The following is a 22,086-nucleotide window of genomic DNA, read 5'->3' as shown; positions in this document are numbered from 1 at the left end:
TAAAAGTTAAAAGTACATATAATAAAGTCGATAATATTTCAACACAAACAACAGCTCGACAGTGGGCAAGGATAAAATAATCTACCTGTGAATGTTGCCAAATTAAAGTTGCTGGAATGAGTGTCAAAAGAGTGGCTGTTAAAATAAGGGATCTGAAATGAAGTGGCATTTGAGCATAGGCAGCATATCACTGCTGTAGTGAAGCTGTTTTCCAGGTGGGGAAACAGTGAAGGCCCAATAGAGGGGGGAATCTCCAAAGCAAGAAACATCAAATTAACGATGGTATAATTAAATGAAGCACGACAGAGGTTTAAAAGCCTGCAGATTGTAACAGAAAGACAAAACTGATGGAGGTGAATAGTTTATCTGTTGAACAGATATTTAAAAAGCAGACCTACAGTGGACCATTAAAATTGTTTCTTTCAATATAGGTAATCATACAATGGAGAGAATAGCTTTAACAGTCATACAAATTTGAAGAGTACATGGATGACTGGAGGAACTAATTTAAATTGAGGGGTTCATGCACCACATGACTGATGAGGGCAGCAAAACTTCATTAGTTTCCAGATACCATCTGGATCCAATTAAAATTACTCCACTCAACATTTTTTAAATTTTGAAATCAATGCTGACAAATGTTGCATTGAAATTATATTCTCTGAAAACTACAAGGCCACAGGAAAGTCACATGACTCAGGAAGGCCCCAACTAGGGCAGCACGGTGGTGCAGTGGGTAGCACTGCTGTCTCACAGTGCCGAGGTCCCAGGTTCGATCCCGGCTCTGGGTCACTGTCCGTGTGGCACATTCTCCCCGTGTCTGCGTGGGTGTCACCCCCACAACCCAAAGATGTGCAGGGTAGGTGGATTGGCCACGCTAAATTGTCCCTTAATTGGAAAAAATTAATTGGGTACTCTAAATTCGTAACAAAAAAAGGACCCAAGTATACAATTTTATTAGTCTTTTGTGAATTTGTCTGGAAATCACACAGCCACCCCAATATTTATTCTATTTCAGGGCTACTAGAGCCCATAACTTTAAGTATGAAAATAACAGAGGCAGAAGGAGCAAGCAACCAGCAATAATTTGATCTCTGATACCATAATATCTGCTCTGGTAACACAATGTTGCACCTCTCCTTTCTAACACAGAATGTGGGCTTAGGGCAACACAAGCTCATAAATTGTAGACGACTTCTTTAGAAAAACTGAACAGAGGCAAAAGGCTTCTAAAGCTGGATCGAAATGGAGTCTGAAAATAACATTAGAATTACAACATTTGCACTGTAATACTTAACTTGATGTTTCTATGTACAAAATATCATTTGTTTTTTGTATCAATACATTACACAAATTGTGAAAACATTATTCCCCACAGTTACTCATCCATTACATAATTTATAAACATCCTTGGCTTTCCGCTATTTGCCCCATATCTGTTCATTCAACAAAATCTGAATACTTTCACTGTAAAAGCTGTAAGACCATTGCAGTTACACATTTGCTCATAAAAATGAATAAACTGACTACATTTATCAACAGAATGTACAACTGCAGCTGAACAGCAGCTTTGAAAGAATTTTTCTTTCCCTGTACAACCAAATTCAAATATTTAAATGATAGTGAATTCAGTCATGTAATTGACTTAATAATTGACACCATCAATCGAATCAGAGTCTCAAACAGGCAATGCTTTTTCGTGTTCATTTCTCAGGGAGATTCAACTGGTATCCCCCTCAAGATTCAAAATGTTCAGGCAATTACAAGCTTTATGAATTCTATTTCACTGGGAACTTAAATTTAAATCAAATGTTCAGATGAACAGATTTGCAAAATCCTGCTGTTGGTCACGATTATAGGATTCAGCAGCTTTTGCGCCAACCACAATGGGATAGCTCCTACATAGAAAGCTCCATTATTTAGAAAATTCATCTTTCATTGTTAATTCAACCATTTGCCATCTGAGTATTCCACATCATATCTCAAAAGCATTATTTTTTTTAAAGAATCAATCGCAACATAATTCGACTGATGCAAGGACTTTTATTACTGTTGAAATATAACACAAGCTTGAAAATATTAGACCTGCTTCATCGAGCAAAAGCAAAACTGAATGAGCATACGTCAGTCAGGACGGTATTAGTCAAGCATTTTAAGGCCAATGCAACATTCTGGGACAGAGAGCAAAAGGTACAGAGCTCCATCAATGTTAGGAAAGTTTAAAATGGGAGCACAGGTACTTCTTCAAATAAACTAGGACTGGTAAACTGGATATTAGCAAGATAGAGCTGCTTCCAGCAAATTCCCAAAAAAGGTTTTTACTATAAATTGGGAATTTTTGAGTGCTAGTTAGATCCAGTACTAGACAATCGAAAGGCAGCAATTTCAGTGGAAATGTTTAACTGTGCAAAGCATTGTGCTCATGTACTGGAAGTACCAGAATATGCAGAAAATTTAAAAAGCAGCTCTCATCTAGAATTCATCATATCAAGGATTTGTACCTTCTATTTTATGTCATCTTACATAAAGCTGTGCCACTCATCAGGGCCAATTTTCTCTCTCCTTTCTTGTTGCTTCTTGAGAGCAGCACTCAATTATTGAGTGCTCAGCAGCTCAACAAACATCAAGAATTTGATGGTTCAACACTATCATAACTGGAGCAGTGATATATGTCAGCATGTCAATCTTCAACTGGGGAAAAGTGAGGGCAGCATGGTGGTGCAGTGGATAGCACTGCTGCCTCACGGCGCTGAGGTCCCAGGTTCGAACCAGGCTCTGGGTCACTGTCCGTGTGGAGTTTGCACATTCTCCCAGTGTTTGCGTGGGGTTTGCCCCCACAACCCAAAGATGTGCAGGGTCGGTGGATTGGCCACGCTAAATTGCTCCTTAATTGGAAAAAATGAATTGGGTACTCTGAAATTTTATAAAAACGTATGAGAGCATGGCAAAATCTCAAGTGCCTTACATGTCAGGAGGGTGTGATGAATGATTGCAGAATGCATCAGCAAATATATCACTTACTTGTTGGATAACATCAGGATACAACATTGGCAGCCTTTCTGCTATGAGTGCTAGCCCACCCATGCCAGCAAACACCTGAAGTGGAGACTGGATCGGGTTAGTTTCCAGCAAAGACTCATCCAGGGCACTATCTATGCAGTCATCACTTGGTTGCAACGCTTCATCTTCAGGACAGCTGGTCAGGCCTTCTCCAAGTTCTACATAAAATAGTGGATATAAATTAGACCCCAATACATGAAAAATATAAAGCAATACTGCCACAGCAAGGGACAGTATTGAATCGATTCATTAAGAGTCATACAAGGGAATGTAAAGAAACTTGCACTGATAAAGGTTACAAAGAGGTCACATAACTGAGCAGCTGTTACAGAATTACATTTCAAATGTAATTAGGAGTCTGAAAACTTGATCAAACGTCTGAGGCTATGTTGTAATACTCCCAACATTATAACTACTAGTTGTTGAGGTTTGATTGGAAAGCTGTGTTTTAAATTTAGTTTTGATTATCCAGACAGTTCTGCAGAATGAATCAGATAGACAGACTCCATTCATTAAAATATGCTAAATTTAAAGAAGCAATTTAAAATTCGATACCAATTCAAGGAAACCCAGGTTTCAATTATTTTGAGATTTTAAGATACAAATAAACTTTTTCCATATTTATTTGGGCTTGGATCAGCTCAACCTATTCACATAGGATTTTCTGGGGTATACAGCACAGAAACAGGCCATTCAGCCCAACGTTTCCATGCCAGCACGTACTCCATCCAAGCCTTCTGCCATCTTACTTCATCTATCTTCTCTCTTCTAGAGGAAAGGATTGCAAAGATGATTCTGGATAGGAGCGAAAATAACAGGGTAGTTGTTATGGGGGACTTTAACTTTCCAAATATTGACTGGATACACTATAGTTCGAGTACTTTAGATGGATCCGTTTTTGTCCAATGTGTGCAGGAGGGTTTCCTGATGCAGTATGTAGATAGGCCAATAAGAGGCGAGGCCATATTGGATTTGGTACTGGGTAATAGAACATAGAACAGTACAGCACAGAACAGGCCCTTCGGCCCTCGATGTTGTGCCGAACAATGATCACCCTACTCAACCCCATGTATCCACCCTATACCTGTAACCCAACAACCCCCCCCCCCCCCCCCCCCACCTTACTTTTAAGGACACTACGGGCAATTTAGCATGGCCAATCCACCTAACCCGCACATCCTGGTAATGAACCAGGACAGGTGTTAGATTTGGAGGTAGGTGAGCATTTTGGTGATAGTGACCACAATTCGATTACGTTTACTTTAGCGATGGAAAGGGATAGGTATAAACCGCAGGGCAAGAGTTATTGCTGGGGGAAAGGCAATTATGTTGTGATGAGGCAAGACTTAGGATGCATCGCCTGGAGAGGAAAACTGCAGGGGATGGACACAATGGAAATGTGGAGCTTGTTCAAGGAACAGCTACTGAGTGTCCTTGATAAGTATGTACCTGTTAGGCAGGGAGGAAGTGGTCGAGAGAGGGAACCATGGGTTACTAAAGCAGTTGAATCACTTGTCAAGAGGAAGAAGGAGGCTTATGTGAAGATGAGACGTGATGGTTCAGTTGGGTCGCTTGAGAGTTACAAGTTAGCTAGGAAGGCTCTAAAGAGAGAGCTAAGAAGAGCCAAGCGAGGACATGAGACGTCTTTGGCAGGTAGGATCAAGGATAACCCTAAAGCTTTCTATAGGTATGTCAGGAATAAAAGAATGACTAAGGTAAGAGTAGGACCAGTCAAGGACAGTAGCGGGAAGTTGTGCGTGGAGTCCGAGGAGATAGGAGAGGTGCTAAATTAGTATTTTTCGTCAGTACTCACACAGGAAAAAGACAAAGTTGCAAAGGAGAATACTGAGATACAGGCTACTAGACTTGAAGAGCTTGAGGTTCATAAGGAGGAGGTGTTAGCAATTCTGGAAAGTGTGAAAATAGATAAGTCCCCTGGGCCGGATGGGATTTATCCTAGGATTCTCTGGGAAGCTAGGGAGGAGATTGCTGAGCCTTTGGCTTTGATCTTTAAGTCATCTTTGTCTACAGGAATAGTGTCAGAGGACTGGAGGATAGCAAATGTTGTCCCCTTGTACAAGAAGGGGAGTAGAGATAACCCCGGTAACTATAGGCCAGTGAGCCTTACTTCTGTTGTGGGAAAAGTCTTGGAAAGGTTTATAAAAGATAGGATGTATAATCATCTGGAAAGGAATAATTTGATTAGAGATAGTCAACATGGTTTTGTGAAGGGTAGGTCGTGTCTCACAAACCTCATTGAGTTCTTCGAGAAGGTGACCAAACAGGTGGATGAGGGTAAAGCAGTTGATGTGGTGTATATGGATTTCAGTAAAGCGTTTGATAAGGTTCCCCACGGTAGGCTATTGCAGAAAAAACAGAGGCATGGGATTCAGGGTGATTTAGCAGTTTGGATCAGAAATTGGCTAGCTGATAGAAGACAAAGAGTGGTGGTTGATGGGAAATGCTCTGACTGGTGTCCAGTTACTAGTGGTGTGCCACAAGGATCTGTTTTGGGGCCGTTGCTGTTTGTCATTTTTATAAATGACCTGGAGGAGAGCGTAGAAGGATGGGTGAGTAAATTTGCAAATGACACTAAAGTCGGTGGAGTTGTGGACAGTGCAGAAGGATGTTACAAGTTACAGAGGGACATAGATAAGCTGCAGAGCTGGGCTGACAGGTGGCAAATGGAGTTTAATGCAGAAAAGTGTACGGTGATTCATTTTGGAAGGAATAACAGAAAGGCAGAGTACTGGGCTATTGGTAAGATTCTTGGTAGTGTGGACAAGCAGAGAGATCTCGGTGTCCATGTCCATAGATCCCTGAAAGTTGCCACCCAGGTTGAGAGGGTTGTTAAGAAGGCGTACGGTGTGTTAGCTTTTATTGGTAGAGGAATTGAGTTTCGGAGCCATGAGGTCATGTTGCAGTTGTACAAAACTCTGGTGCAGCCGCATTTGGAGTATTGTGTGCAGTTCTGGTCGCCACATTATAGGAAGGATGTGGAAGCATTGGAAAGGGTACAGAGGAGATTTACAAGAATGTTGCCTGGTATGGAGGGACGATCATATGAGGAAAGGCTGAAGGACTTGAGGCTGTTTTCGTTAGAGAGAAGAAGGTTAAGAGGTGACTTAATTGAGGCATACAAGATGATCAGAGGATTAGATAGGGTGGACAGTGAGAGCCTTTTTCCTCGGATGGTGATGTCCAGCACGAGGGGACATAGCTTTAAATTGAGGGGAGATAGGTTCTTTACTCAGGGCGTGGAATGCCCTGCCTGCAACAGTAGTGGACTCGCCAACACTAAACGCATTCAAATGGTCATTGGATAGGCATATGGACGATAAGGGAATAGTGTAGAGGGACTTTAGAGGGGTTTCACAGGACGGCGCAACATTGTGGGCCGAAAGGCCTGTACTGCGCTGTAATGTTCTATGTTCTCCCTCAGATACTTGTCCAGCTTCCCCTTAAATTCATCTATACTTCTCACATTTTTAAAAAATTTGCTTTACGGGATGTGGGCGTCACTAATTAGATTAGCATCTATTGCCCATCCCTAGTTGCCATTCAGAATGTAGTGGTGAGCTGCCTTCTTTCACCGCTGCAGCCCGAGGTGTAGGTACACACTCATGCTGTTAGGGAGGGAGTTCCAGGATGTTACCCCAGCAACAGTGAAGGAACCTCCAGGTGGTGGCATTCCCAGGTATCTACTGCTTTTGTCCTTCTAGATGGTAGTGGTTGTGGGTTTGGAAGGTGCTGTCTAAGGAACATTGGTGAGTTACTGCAGTGCATTTTGTAGATGATACACATGGCTGCCACTGTTCATCGGTGGTGAAGGGTTTGAATGTTTGTGGAAGGGGTAGCAATCAAGCGCGCTTCTTTGTCCTGGACAGTGTCGAGCTTCTTGAGTGTTGTTGGAGTCGAACTCATGCAAGTAAATGGAGAGTATTCCATTACACTCCTGACTTGTGCCTTGTGGATGGTGGACAGGCTTTGTCACCTAACATGCACATCTTTGAAACCCACACAGACATGGGGAGAATGTGCAGACTCCACACGGACAGTGACCCAAGGCCGGGATTTGAACCCGGGTCCTCAGCGCCGCAGTCCCAGTGCTACCCACTGCGCCACATGCCGCCCCAGCCACAGTATTAATATGGCTAGTCCAGTTCAGTTTTTGATCAATGGTAACCTCCAGGATGTTGATTAGAACATTCAGGGGCAGAAGGAGGCCATTCGGCCCATCGAGTCTGCATCGACCCACTTAAGCCCTCACTTCCACCCTATCCCCGTAACCCAATAACCACTCCTGATCTTTTTGGACACCAAGGGCAATTTAGCATGGCCAATCCACCTAACCTGCACGTCTTTGGACTGTGGGAGGAAACCGGTAGAAACCCACGCAGACACAGGGAGAATGTGCAGACTCTGCACAGACCCAGCGGGGAATCGACCCTGTGAAGACAGCGCTAACCACTGTGCTACCATGCTGCCCATGATAGTGGGGGATTCAGGGATGGTAATGTCACTCAATGTCATGGGGTGATGGTTAGATCCTGTCTTGTGGGAGATAGTCATTGCCTGGCACGAATGTAACTTCAATGACTCCTGGTGATAATCAGTTCCACATTCACACCTCTCTGGGTAAAGACATTCTTGCCAAATTTCCTATTTGATTTCTTTGTGATATTCATCCCCACAAGAGGAAACATTCTCTCTGTAGCCACCAAATCAAAACCCTTCATGATTTTAAAGACTACTATTAGGTCATCCCTCAGGATTCTTTTGCCTCTCTCTCTCTCTCTCTCTTCCCCCCCCCAAACTTCACCCACCAAGAGAAAAGAGACACAGCCTGCCAATCCTTTCCCGATATGTATGCACATGTATTTCTGCCATCATCCTTGTAAGACTTCTTTGCTGCGTTCTCCTTTGCGCTGGGGAAGCCATTAATATTGTGTACCACAAGGAAATTTTTCATTTCATTCTGCCAAATATTTGCTCAAAGCATTAAGACTTGCCACATCAAAAAAATGATCAAATTAAGACATGCTACGGGAAAAATGCACAAGTATTTCCATACCACCACAGATTTGCATTTATTCAAGAACTTCAAAAAGGTGCGTGAAAAACAACCACCAAGCAAGAAAAGGGAGAGAATACGAAGGGGTCATCACAAATTGAGGAGATTCATTGTTTTTTTCAAAAGGTGGCAATTGACTTGGAGAATTTAGAGAGGGAATTCCAAGAAGCAGGACAAGCAGGCTGAAACCCCTTCCACCAGAGGTAGTGGTAAGGAACAGGGAATTGCAGAAAAGGCTGGAGGAATCACAGGGACATTTTTTGGAATTGGGAGGGACAACAGTTGCATGCTAAATTGCAGAGGCCATAAATGAATTAATAGATGAGAGTTTTGGTGGATGGAGAGCTCGTAACTGTAGGTTAAAATGACAAAGTGGGGCAGCACAGTGGCACACTGGTTAGCACTGCTGTCTCGCGTCACCGAGGCCCCGGCTCTGGGTCACTGTCCGTGTGGAGTTTGCACATTCTCCATGTGTTTGGGTGGGTTTCGCCCCCACAACCTAAAGATGTGCAGGCTAGGTGGATTGGCCACGCTAAATTGCCCCTTAATTGGAAAAAATTAATTGGGTACTCTAAAAAAAAAATTTTTTTTAAATGACAAAGGTAACTATTGAACAGCATTTACAACAGCACAGGCTGAGAGATAGCTTGTTTGCTAAGAAGACCGTGAGCTCCCCTTCCTGCTGGACCAGGTAGCTGCAGTCCCATCCTTAAATTCTATCGGTAGGTTTGCTGTCACGTTAAGTTTATTCTTGAACTTCTGCAGCAGCTCGTCATCTAATTAGCAGGAAATGAAATGAAAAATGTAATGAAAATCGCTTATTGTCACGAGTAGGCTTCAATGAAGTTACTGTGAAAAGCCCCTAGTCGCCACATTCCGGCGCCTGTCCGGGGAGGCTGGTACGGGAATCGAACCGTGCTGCTGGCCTGCTTTAAATGCCAGCGATTTAGCCCAGTGAGCTAAACCAGCCCCTGTGGGAGGAAACACACAAGAAGCCGTCACCAACCTTTGTGGACCGTGTTTCTTCATTATATCCTGAATATGGTCAGGAATTAGGATATCATTATTCCAGTGACAGACCCACCTGTCAAATTCCAGGCACTGTCATTTCTGAAATTGGAGCTAGATTGTTTTGCACCACTTCTCTGAGAAGTGCACTTCGCCATTGCTGTGAGAATTTGCACATTCTGGCTCCAACTTCGCTATCTACCAGTATTCTAGAACAGAATTCAAGTCAGCCAGTGGCCTTGGAATATCCCGAATAAGCCAGTGGTCATCGGAGTGGGTTTGACTGAGAATTATTCTACTTTGTCCTGGATCTAAGTAACCTCTCGAGTCCTTTCCCTGCTGTATATGCGGGCTGCCTGTTTTCTATGTTACGAGAAACAGAGAATACATAAAGACTGCTAATTCCATGAATTATGCACTTTCTAAGTCTACCAATGTATTTGCAAAGGATGTGCAAAACAAAATTGTGAAATGCACCATTTATGTACACTGCATAACCAGTGCACAGTCCTTGCATAACTGGCTTCAGTGGATTTTCATTAAAAGAAAAAAATGAGTCCAGTTGAGACTCAATCACAGTACTTAGCCACCTGGTTGAGACCAAATAATGTGGGGTGAGAGGGCAGGAGGAGTGAAAGAGAACAGGAACAGCAAATTATTACTCCACAATGACGGACTGCACCTTGAACATACAAAGTAGGAGTCAGCCATTCAGCCCTTCGAGTCTGCCCCTACCATTCACTGAACAAAGAAGCAGGACCTCAAAAGGTAGTAATTTTAGGATGCTACCAGTGCCACATTGGGGGGGGGGGGGGGGGGGCTGTAGCTCTGTGGTTAGCACAGTTGCTTCACAGCTCCAGAGTCCCAGGTTCGATTCCTGGCTTGAGTCACTGTTTGCACGTTCTCCCTGTGTCTGAGTGGGTTTCCTCCGGGTTCTCCGGTTTCCTCCCACATTCCAAAGATGTGCAGGTTAGGTAGATTGGCCATGCTAAATTGCCCTTTAGTGTCCCAAAAAAAAGATTGGGTGGGGGTGTGGGCTTGGGTAGGGTGTTCTTTCCAAGGGCCGGTACAGACTCATTGGGCTCAATGGCCTCCTTCTGCACTGTAAATTCTATGATTCCCGCCCCTGACGCCTTCATGTGCAGGAAGTGTGTCCAACTGCAGCTCCTGTCAAGACTGTTCGACAGCTCTGGAGGTAGGAGTTATAAAACGGGGGGGGGGGGGTTTCCAGTGCTGCTGGGAGGGTTTAAACTCATTTGGCAGGGGGATGGGAACCAATGCAGGAAGTCGGAGGAAAGTACGGTGAGGACATAAACAAAAGGCAGTAAAGGGAAAAGTGGAAGGCACAGAAACCAAAGACAAAAATCAAAAAGGGCCACATTACGTCAGAAGTCTAAATGGGGAATAAATGTTAAAAAAAACAAGCCTGAAGGCTGCGTCTCAATGCAATGAGCATTTGTAATAAGGTTGATAAATTAACTATTCTGACAATCATCAACAAATATGATGTAATTGGGATCACAGAGACCTGGCTCCAGGGTGACCAAGGATGGGAACTCAACATCCACGGGTATTCAATATTCAGGAACGGTAAAAGGAAAGGAAAGGGAGGTGGGGTAGCGTTGCGGGTTAAAGAGGAGATTAACGCAATAGGAAGGACAGACATTATCCTGGACAATGTGGAATCTGTATGGGCTGAGCTGCCACAGGGCAAAAAAATGTTAGTGGGAGTTGTGTACAGGGCACCAAACAGTAGTTGTGAATCACAGAATTTACAGAATCATAGAATTTACAGTGCAGAAGGAGGCCATTCAGCACATCGAGTCTGCACCGGCTCTTGGAAAGAGCACCCTACCCAAGGTCAACAACCCCACCCTATCCCCATAAACCCATAACCCAGTAACCCCATCCAACACCAAGGGCAATTTTGGACACTAAGGGCAATTTATCATGGCCAATCCACCTAACCTGCACATCTTTGGACTGTGTGAGGAAACCGGAGCATCCGGAGGAAACCCACGCAGACACGGGATGTGCAGACTCCGCACAGACAGTGACCCAAGCCAGAATCGAACCTGGGACCCTGGAGCTGTGAAGCGATTATGCTATCCACAATGCTACCGTGCTGAAGTTGGGGATGGCATCAAATAGGAAATTCGAAGGGCAGCACGGTGGCACAGTGGGTTACAGTGGCACAGAGGTCACAAGTTCGATCCCAGCTCTAATCAGGAATAGTGTTAAAGCCAAAGAGGAGGCATATAAATTGGCCACAAAAAGCAGCAAACCCGAGGACTGAGAGAAATTTTAAATTCAGCAGAGGACAAAGTGTTTAATTCGGAAGGGGGAAAATAGAATATGAGAGTAAGCTTACAGAAAACATAAAAACTGACTGCTAAAGCTTCTATAGATATGTGAAGAGAAAAAGATCAGTGAAGACAAATGTAGGACCCTTACATTTAGAATCAGGTGAATTCATAATGGGCAACAAAGAGATGGCAGACCAGCTGAACAAATACTTTGGATCTGTCTTCACTAAGGAGGACACAAATAACCTTCCGCAAATACTAAGGGAAAGGGGGTCTAGCATGAAGGTGGAACTGAAGGAAATCCATTAGTCAGGAAATTGTATTAAGGAAATTGAGGGGATTAAAACCCGATCAGTCCCCAGAGCCTGATGCTCTGCAACCCAGAGTACTTCAGGAAGTGGCCCTAGAAATAGTGGATGCATTGGTGATACTTTTCCAGCATTCTATTGAAGAGTTCCAAATGGATTGGAGGCTAGCTAATGTAACCCCACTTTTTCAAAAAGGAGGGAGAGAAAATGGGGAATTATAGACCAGTTTTTTTTCATAATCTTTACCGTCACAAGGAGGCTTACATTATCACTGCAATTAAGTTACTGTGAAAAGCCCCGAGTCGCCACACTCCGACGCCTGTTCGGATACACAGAGGGAGAATTCAGAATGTCCAAATTACCTAACAGCATGAGTTTCGGGACTTTTGGGAGGAAACCGGAACACCCAAAGGAAACCCACACAGACACGGGGAGAACATGCAGACTCCACACAGACAATGACCCAAGCCAGGAATCGAACCTCGGACCCTTCCAAATTTTCAGGAATGTTTTGAGGATGTGACCAGTAGAGTGGACAAGGGTGGATCAGTGGATGTTGTTTATCTGGACTTTCAAAAGGCTTTTGACAAGGTCCCACACAACAGATTAGTGAGTAAAACCAAAGCTCATGGCACTGGGGGCAAACATATTGATGTGGATCAAGAACTGGTTGGAAGACAGGAAGCAGAGAATGGGAATAAACGGTCCTTTTCAGAATGGCAGGCAGTGACTAGTGGGGTACCACAGGGTTCAGTGCTGGGACCCCAGCTGTTCACAATATACATTAATGATTTGGACGAAGGAATTGCATGCAATATCTCTAAATTTGCAAATGACGCTAAGCTGGGTGGCAGTGTGTGCTGTGAAGGATACAAAGGCTGCATGGTGACTTGGACAGGCTGACTGAGTGAGCAAATACTTGGCAAATGCAATATAATGTGGGTAAATGTGAGGTTATCCATTTGGTGGCAAAAACTTGAGGGCAGCTTATCTGAATGGTGGCAGTTTCGGAAAAGGAGAAGTGCAACGAGACCTGGGTGTCATGGTGGAACAGTCGCTGAAGGTTAGCATGTAGGTACAACAGGCAGTGAGGAAAGCTAATGGCATGCTGGCCTTCATAGATTGAGTATTTGAGTATAGGACTAGTAATGTCTTGCTGCAGTTATACAGGGCCTTGGTAAGGCCACACCTTGAGCAGTTTTGGTCTCCTAGTTAGAAGAAGGACATTCTTGCTATTGAGAGTGTCCAGCGAAGGATCACCAGACTAATTCCTGGGATGGTAGGACTGACAGATGAAGAAAGATAGGATCAACTGGGCTTGTACTCACTGGAGTTTAGAAGAATGAGAGGGGATCTCATAGAAATATATAAAATCCTGATGGGACTGGACAGGCTAGATACGGGAAGAATGTTCCTGACGTTGGGGCACCCAGAATTAGGGGGTCACATCAAAAGAATAAGGGGTAAGCCATTCAGGGCTGAGATAAATAAGAACCTCTCAGTTATAAATTTGTGAAATTCTCTACCACAGAAAGCTGTCGGGGCCAGTTCGTTGGATGTATTCAAGAGGGAGTTGGACGTGGCCCTTGCAGCTAAAGGGATCAGGGGGTGTGGAGAGAAAGTGGGAGTGAGATACTGAATTTGCATGATCAGCTATGACCATATTGAGTGGTGATGCAGACTCGAAGGGCTGAATGGCCTACTCCTGCACCTATTTTCTATGTTTCTACTTCAACACCATTTTCCTGTATTTTCCCCCTTATTTCTTAATATGTAGAAACCGAGGACAGCACGGTGGCACAGTGGGTTAGCCCTGCAGCCTCATGGCGCCGAGGTCCCGGGTTCGGTCCCGGCTCTGAGTCACTGTCCGTGTGGAGTTTGCACATTCTCCCTGTGTCTGCGTGGGTTTCGCCCCACAATCCAAAGTAGGTGGATTGGCCACGCTAAATTGCCCCTTAATTGAAAAAAATGAATTGGATACTCTAAATTTAGGAAACAAAATATGTAGAAACCGATCAATCTTATTCTTGGACATATTCATGACTGAACTACTCATAACTGAGCCTCCACAGCCCTCGGAGGAAGGGAATTCCTAAGATTCAGCACCCTCCGAGTGAAGAAATTCCACCTCATCTGCCCCTTATTCTGAGACTGTGTCCCCTGACTCAAGACACCCCAGCCATGGGAAAAATCATCCATCATTTACCCTGTAGGGCACTGTGGCAGGTTTGAAATGAGATCACCTATCTTTCTTCAAAACTCAAGAGAATAAAAGGTCCAGACTATGAAATTAGCACACAATCGTCCAGGTGAGATCACACTAAGGTAATTAAAGTGAGAAATCTCTCCTATACTCAATCCTCTTGCAATAAAGGTGAAGCTAGAAAGAATTTGGTAACAACAATATAAAGGATGCACAAAGACAATATTGGAAATAGTTGCACCATCAGAGGGTTGCACCAATCAGATGTGTAATGAAACTGCTAGAAGGGGCAGCACGGTGGCGCAGTGGTTAGCATTGCTGCCTCATGGCGCCGAGGTCCCAGGTTTGATCCTGACTCTGGGTCACTGTCCGTGTGGAGTTTGCACATTCTCCCCGTGTTTGCGCCGGTTTCAACCCCCCACAACCCAAAGATGTGCAGGGTAGGTGGATTGGCCGCGCTAAATTGTTCCTTAATTGGAATAAAAATTAATTGGGTACTCTTAAATATATAATTTAAAAAACAGAAATTGCTAGAGAAAGTCCTGCAGGCAGGGGAGATAGTGAATGACAGAAGGTGGAAGTGAGAAAATTGAAGTGAGAAAGAGAGCAGGAGCGGATGCTTCCTCTTGTGGGGCATTCTAGGACAAGAGGTCATAGTCTCAAGATAAGAGGTAGCAAATTTAAAACGGAATTGAGGAGAAACTACTTCTCCCAAAGGGCCATGAATCTGTGGAATTTGCCACCCCAGAGTGCGGTGGATGCTGGGACGGTGAGTTTATTTGAGGAGTTAGACAGATTTTTAATTAGTAACAGGTTGATGGGTTATGGAGAAGGGGCAATACGGTGAGGCCATGATGAGATCAGCCATGATCATATTGAATGGTGGAGCAGGCTCGAGGCTAAATTACCTACTCCTAGTTCTTATGTTCTTAGAAAGAACCATTCTGTCTAATTCCACCTTCCAGCTCTTGGTCTGTAGCCCGGTAAGTAACAGCACCTTGATTAATAAGGGGATTTACTGATTAATATGGGGGAGAAAGCATGAGAGTGGGGATGAGGAACAGCCATGATCGAAATGCGGGGCAGACTCCTTGGGCCGAATGGTTTGATTCTGCTCCTATAATCATAGAATCATAGATTTTACAGTGCAGGAGGCCGCCATTCAGCCCATCGAGTCTGCATCAGCCCTTGGAAAGAGCACCCTACCCAAGCTCACACCATCACTCTATCCCTTTATAATCTTATAAAGCTAATCAATTGTGCCAGGTAATGCTTACAGATAAAATGGAATATTATGTATAGAAAGGAACAAATTTAAGGTGTGCCTGTAAAATGCACAAAGCCCCTTTTTCCAGCTGCAGAAAATAGCTGCAAGTAAGGAGGGTAGATGTTGGAAAGTTAATTGCATCTTCACAGGGGCAGGGAACAGAATTGGGGAGGGGAATGTAAGGGGAGCACAGGGATCCCAAGTCCCAGTTTCAACTGGCTGGATTGGAAAACACCATTTTGCTCAATGTGACATAAATGTGGTTGGAGCTATTCTCCAACCAGAACTAATTTAGATTTTTTTCTCCCCCAATAAACAGCAGTATTACTGAAGTGATTAAATCTTCCCACAAATTCCTGAGACATCAAATTTCTTAAACTGTGAAATTACCTTAAACAACCATACATCAATTGCCCAAACTGCATGTACAAGTGAAACTAGCCATCTGTACAGAGATGTTAATATAAATGTGTAAAAAGACTGTTCAGTCTTTTTAAGTGAGCAATAAAAAATTAAGTCAGGCCTACAGTATTTCCATAGTTTTCCTGATCTAAACAATTGAAATTCTGTGCAAATGCAGTTCCATGAGTAGATAGGTTATATGCCAATGCCATATTATAGATCTATAGAAAACCGATCTGCCCACCATAACCGTGCCGATGCCAGACGAGAGCGGCCCGACTCCAATCTAATTTCCCTATGTTTTCTCCATACCCTCTCACATTCTTCTTCTTCTTAAATTGTTATAATGCTGCTTCAGTAGTCACTTATGAAATTTGAAGTCTAATTTTCAGTGATCATTCTGGCTGTATGCCCCTCCTTTCAATTTGACAACCACTTGAAATGTTTCACAAAGTCTTTATAATGTGAAAACCTCTACTAGATTTGCTTTTAACCTTCTCCATTGGAACACAAAAGTCCCACCGATTTGAGTTTTTCAAGGTATCATTCAGAAGAGTTGCTCTTTTGTATGCATACTTAATTACAAATTTGTTTGAAATTTTACCATTCTAAGTTTAAAAAAAAGAAATGATCAATTAATGTAACTAACTAGTTAAGAAATGGGCAGAGGTTTTGAAATCCATTTCAGAAATGGGATTCTACAAAGGTTGGATCCCGCGCTCGCTGTTAATTTGCATACCAGGGATAGACAACTGTGGGACAAGTTCCATGAATGCCATCTGTGGAATGTTAACCACCTTGAGCTTATGGAGGTGGCAATAGGTCATAGAATACAAGAATTAGCAGGAGGCCATTCAGCCCCACTAGCCTGCTTGACCATTCAAGAAGGTCGTGGCTCATCTGACTGTGGCTCCAACTTCAGTTTCCTGTCTGTTTGTCCCCATAATCCAGGTTGATCAAAAACAGCCATGAATATATTTAATGACCCAGCCTCCATTGCTCTCTGGGGAACAGAATTCCACAGAACAACAACACCCAGAAAATGTTCTCCTCATCTCAGCCTTAAAATGGAAGATTTTTAACCCGGGTCCCATAGTTTTAAACTCCTCCACAACGGGAAGCATCCTCTGACCATCCACCCGGTCAAATCCTCTTAGAATCTCATTCATTTCAATAAGGTCACCTCTCATTCTTCAAAATTCCAATGGGCAGGGGGCAGCAGGTTGGCTCAGTGGTTAGTACTGGGACCTAGGCGCTGAGGACCCGGGTTCGAATCCCGGCCCTCGGTCACTGTCCGTGTGGAGCTTGCACATTCTCCCAGTGTCTGCGTGGGTTTCATCCCCACAACCCAAAGATGTGCAGTTAGGTGGATTGGCCACGCTAAATTGCCCCTTAATTGGGGAAAAAAAATAATTGGGTACTCTAAAATTTATTTTTAAAAACTCCAATGGGCATACACCCAACATGCTCAACCTTTCCTCAGAAACCTTACATCCAGAAACTTCCAATTGTAGCTTTTGGATGACAAGAATTAAAAGCTTGGCCTAATGATATTCTCTCTGTAGCCTCAATAAACCCCAACTTCTGCACTTCACTGACACATATTTCTGCAGAGGTTCTCTCTGCTAAATTCTGCTGCAGGGATAGCGAAGCAAAAATATCTTCCAACTCCAAACCAGACCTCCTGCCAGCATTAAGGTTGATACTGACTGAGTTAACGTGTAGGCAGCAAACAAAGGGGAGAGGAGACTTTATTGCTGTGCAAAGACTATGCATGCATGTGGGCGATTATGAAAAAGAATCATACCTTTGTCTGTGCGAAGACGTTTAAATGAATCAGTTTTTGACAATCTTTGGTCACAGATTACTTTAGAGCCAAGTTTGACAGTCAAGTCTATTGACCTGTAGCCTTGGGGGAGTTTGCGGTCATACAAGAGAGTTAACAGCTGGGCTAGTGTCACCTCTGCCGGCAGTGGTTGACCTAGGAAACAACATCTGGTGGTTATTTTTAGACATCTAAACAATTATTAAATGATTTTAAAAGGACATTTTAAAAATTCTGTCACACACCTTGTGCTAAATTAATGTACAATACACTTACTAATCTATCAGCACGGAGTAAAAATAAACAAAATAGGCACCTGAACAGGCACACAGACATTGTTTTCACTGTCTTGTCTTACAGTTCTTAAGTTATTCACGGAAGTATTAACTCAAGAGTATGTGCTCAAATCCTGGCGAGTGGTTCAAACTCAATGTTTTGGCAAACGGTAAACCTCAATGGGTGTGCCGTAATAGCAGCAGTTATGCTATCTGATAATTCAGGGGCATGGACAACAATCCAGAAAACAGACTCAAATCTGAACATCACCTTTGGAGACTTGAGAAACAGTTTTTAAAGTATCTAGGAAATCTATGAAACCTGGTGTAAGACTTCTTACTAGGAAATAAAAGGCTGGCATTGATAAAAAATGATCATGGGAATGTCAGATTGTGAAAAACCCTAACTGGTTCACAGATGTCCCTTTGGGATGGAAATAGTCATCCTCACATGGTCTGACCTTTTTGTGACTCCAGTCCCACACCAGTGACTCTTAATTGCCTTCTGAAGTGACATAGTTCAGCTCTAAAGAATAACCAGAATCAACATCTGGTGCCAAAGCAGACAAACCTCAGGCATCCTGTTGGAATTCAGATTTGACCAAAGTCAGATACACAACCAACACACAAACTGCCATAATATGTCCGGACCTGCCCCGTCAACCACCCATCAAGGAGATCATTGCACCCTATTGATATGCACAGGTCTATTGTCAGTAGCCTGGATCAAGCCAGACTTTCCGTCACCCAGGGTTTCTACTGTTACCTTATGTGGGAACAGGTTATGTGCAGCCCACACCACCAGAGATGGGACACCTGAACAGGCTCAGGTGGCCTGTCAAATGGTTATCAACCGTATCATTGGCTGCTGAGACACCCTCCCGAGGCATCATTGGCAGAAAACCAGAGGAAATGGCAAAAGGGCGTGAAGGGAGGGGGATAAAAACAGGCACTCCGGACTCGAAAGCAATGACTGTGTATGAAGTGATCTTGACCAGACCAGACCAAACCAGAAGGAAGCAAGTGACAGCCAGCGAGAACCACCTTCATAAAGAAAGGGCCAGAGGAATTTCAGCTATCAGATCCATAGCCTACCAAGCCATCTTTATGGATGATGTATATTGATCTTGGGTACCTGTGGTATTTTGTGGGTCATAATAATTTTTAAACTTGTATTTGTGATTTGTTTCCTCGTTAATAAAGACATTCTAGGTAAAACCTTTGAGTAAGTAAACTGGTCTGAAGTATGAGAGGTTTTAAGGCAGCACGGTGGCAAGTAGTTAGCACTGCTGTCTCACGGCACCAAGGTCCCAGGTTCTATCCTGGCTCTGGTGTGGAGTTTGCATTCTCTCCGTGTCTGCATGGATTTCGCCCCCACAACCCAATGATGTGCAGGCTAGGTGGATTGGCCATGCTAAAATGCCCCTTAATTGGAAAAATATTGATTGGTAGCCTAAATTCAAAATATATATATCTGAGGTTTTACAGGTACAACAATGGGCACATCTTCCTTCATCACCTGTAATCAGTTTGGGATAAATGCGTTTGAGAGTGAAGGCTATAATCTACAGTGTGGAATAGGAGTATTAATCTTCCAGTAACGTTTACTCACCTGGTAAAAGTTTGTGGTACAGATGGAACACAGGGACACTAATTGTTTTGTTAGCAGATTCTGTAGATGAGGAGGCAGTTGCCAACTTGTCAGTCATCACTCTTCCTCTTCTTGATGGTGGCCTTGGAGGTGTAGTTGAAACAGCTCTCTTTGACTGGGACTTCAGCCCTGATAAAGCATGACAGCGTAAGCCCACATGACAAACACTCAGAGGAAATGTCTGTTACTTAGTTTTAAAGCACAAGAAGGAACTCCACTGTCTGATGAGATGATGGCATTAGTGAAGCTTGGTTCAAATCTACTGAAAACTTTCAAAGTTAATGAGATGGTGAGTTAATATTCATGAGCACACAAAAAGTAGTCAGTCGGAAGCAGCATAAAGTTGCCTATATATCTTCCAGGGCTTTTAAAAATTACTGTAATGGCCAAATTAAGATCCTATTTGCTTAGACAATGCCTTTTAACAGAGTCACTCATTCCCTGCATAATCACTGAACAACCTACCTGAGAGGGGATGTCAAGTTAATGGCATCTATAGAGATGAGAAATTGAAGATGTTATGCTTCCCAACTTAAAATGAAGGAATACTTTCAGCAAAAAAAATGTTCCCTTGGACTTTTGTTTTCTTAAGCCCAGCAACAGAAATTTATTACGGTATTCACACAAGTAATGAGAAGTCAATTTTTAGTTAGCCTTCAATGTGCCAGCATATTGTTACTGGGATATATTCAGGTGAGCAGGGATACTGCCGGAAGTTTAATTCAGGATGCAGCTTTTTAAAATCTAACTAGCAAGCTATGTTGCATGCAAGGAAAATCCCAGGTAAATTCGAGTATGTAATTGAGAAGTAAGACTTGCACTGGCTTTGAACACCATGAAAATATTAAGTGATATAATGTGCAGCATCCACCACATTTTTCAAGTGAATTGCAACATCTCTAACCTCATTGCATTTGGACAGTTTAACATAACACGTCAGAAACGGTTTTTAAAATAATCTGTACTTATTCTCCCACCATACAATTATTTCACAATGCATCAGCAATAAATATTCTGTATTCTGAAGTAGCAGCCTTTTTCGGCATGATTAAGTGAAGAGGCCACCAGGGGGTTCATAAAACAAAATTGCAGCACATACATAACTGGCTGTGCATAGATGTATTACAAGCATTAATTACCAGAGGCAACAACAACACTGTAGTTGTCTTGGAAGCCATTGTCACTCTTCAACTTGTCTTTCTCCTCTTGGTTCCTTTTCTCCTTTTCCTCTTTTTGCTCACTGATTAATTTAGCAGTGATACTTGGTGTATCTAATGTGCAAAAGTGCATAGGGCGAAAATACATACATGTCAAAGGACAGTCAATACTCCCAACATAAAACCTTAAAATAATCCTCCAATCAATTTCTGAAATTATTTTCCTTTATAATCAAACACACGAGTTACTGAGCCAGAAGACCATAAAACATAGGAGCAGAATTAGGCCACTCGGCCCATCGAGTCTGCTCATGGCTGATATTTTCTCATCCCCATTCTCCTGCCTTCTCCCATGTTTAATATTAGTATGTAAGCACACTCTTTATTAACCTTCATTCTGGTTTACCCACAAGACCAATGCATCATTATAGTATCTTTTCATGCACTAGGTTTGTGCAACTACTCACATATTTTGAAGGAAACAGCAATAACCGTTTATTTATTCAAGGTCTTGTAGGAAAGATAATTTATCAGAGAAATACTAGCTAACAAACTGTAAACAGATTTTGCTGAGTCTGACAGCCACAGTACCCGTAACTAAAATCTGTAATACTGTATGAACTATAGTGACTGACCTTGACAGCTGTATTAATAGACCCATAATCACATTTTCAAATAATTGTCTTTTAGAGATGGAATCTTTTATAATTCTCCACCACTTCGAACAACGTTGAAAATGTTAATTTTATTTTCCAATTTTAAAATGAGAAATGCTTACGGTTTTGAATGATAACTAAACTGGCCAAGTCTGTGATTTAAATGTGTTCAAACAGTATTCTGCTATAAACAATTGATTTGGATCTGAATGTTGGGGGTACAAAAAATGTACAGAGACAAAAAACTGGCCATGTAATGTTAAAGAAACTGTAGATTGCTAGAAGATATCAGTGGGGTAGTCAGGTGGACAGAACAGAGGTAAACAGAGTTTAATCCCAAGAGGTGTGAGATAATGGATTTGGGGAAGGCTAACCAAGGAAGGGAATACACAATAAATGGAGGAATACTGAGAAAAATAGCGGAATAGAGGAATTGTGGAGTGCACCCAGAAGGTGGCTGGATAGGAGGATTGGGTGGTCAAGAAGAGATATGAGATACTTGCTATAATGAGCTGAGGCACTGAATGTAAGAGCTAGGAGGTAATGCTTGGAACCACATAAAACACTGGTTAGGCTACCAAGGGAAGTACTGTGTGTAATGGGGAGCATAGTGCAATTCTGGTCAGCAAACCTTAGGACAGTGTGATTGCAATAACGAGGCGTCCTTCCAGGCTGGAACTATCTGTGATTCTACAGCTGTTGTCAGGTTGCCCACTGCCCCACCCACCCACCGCCCCACACCCACAAAGCATTATTTAACCCCAGTTTGCTGCAAAGTACCAAATGAAATACACAACATGAAGCACATAAAAACTTGGTCTTTTCTGAACAAAGCATCCCAGTATAATCTGGTCCTCCATTTTAATTCTAGAAAAATGTTTACATTAATCCTAA

The 22,086-nt window shown here is 42.9% G+C and overlaps 1 protein-coding gene across 1 annotated transcript in view; it reads right to left on the bottom strand.

Moving 5' to 3' along the window:
* birc6 (baculoviral IAP repeat containing 6) overlaps positions 1–22,086 on the bottom strand; it is a 312,870-nt gene that overhangs the window by 94,414 nt on the left and 196,370 nt on the right. Inside the window, 4 exon segments of the mRNA XM_038814802.1 lie at positions 3,022–3,218; positions 17,436–17,609; positions 19,341–19,508; positions 20,519–20,650. Of these exon segments, the coding sequence (XP_038670730.1) occupies positions 3,022–3,218; positions 17,436–17,609; positions 19,341–19,508; positions 20,519–20,650 (671 nt within the window).

The sequence above is a fragment of the Scyliorhinus canicula genome, chromosome 1 (assembly GCF_902713615.1).
Source record: "Scyliorhinus canicula chromosome 1, sScyCan1.1, whole genome shotgun sequence".
NCBI lineage: Eukaryota > Metazoa > Chordata > Chondrichthyes > Carcharhiniformes > Scyliorhinidae > Scyliorhinus > Scyliorhinus canicula.
This window is presented reverse-complemented; position numbering and strand designations above follow the sequence as displayed.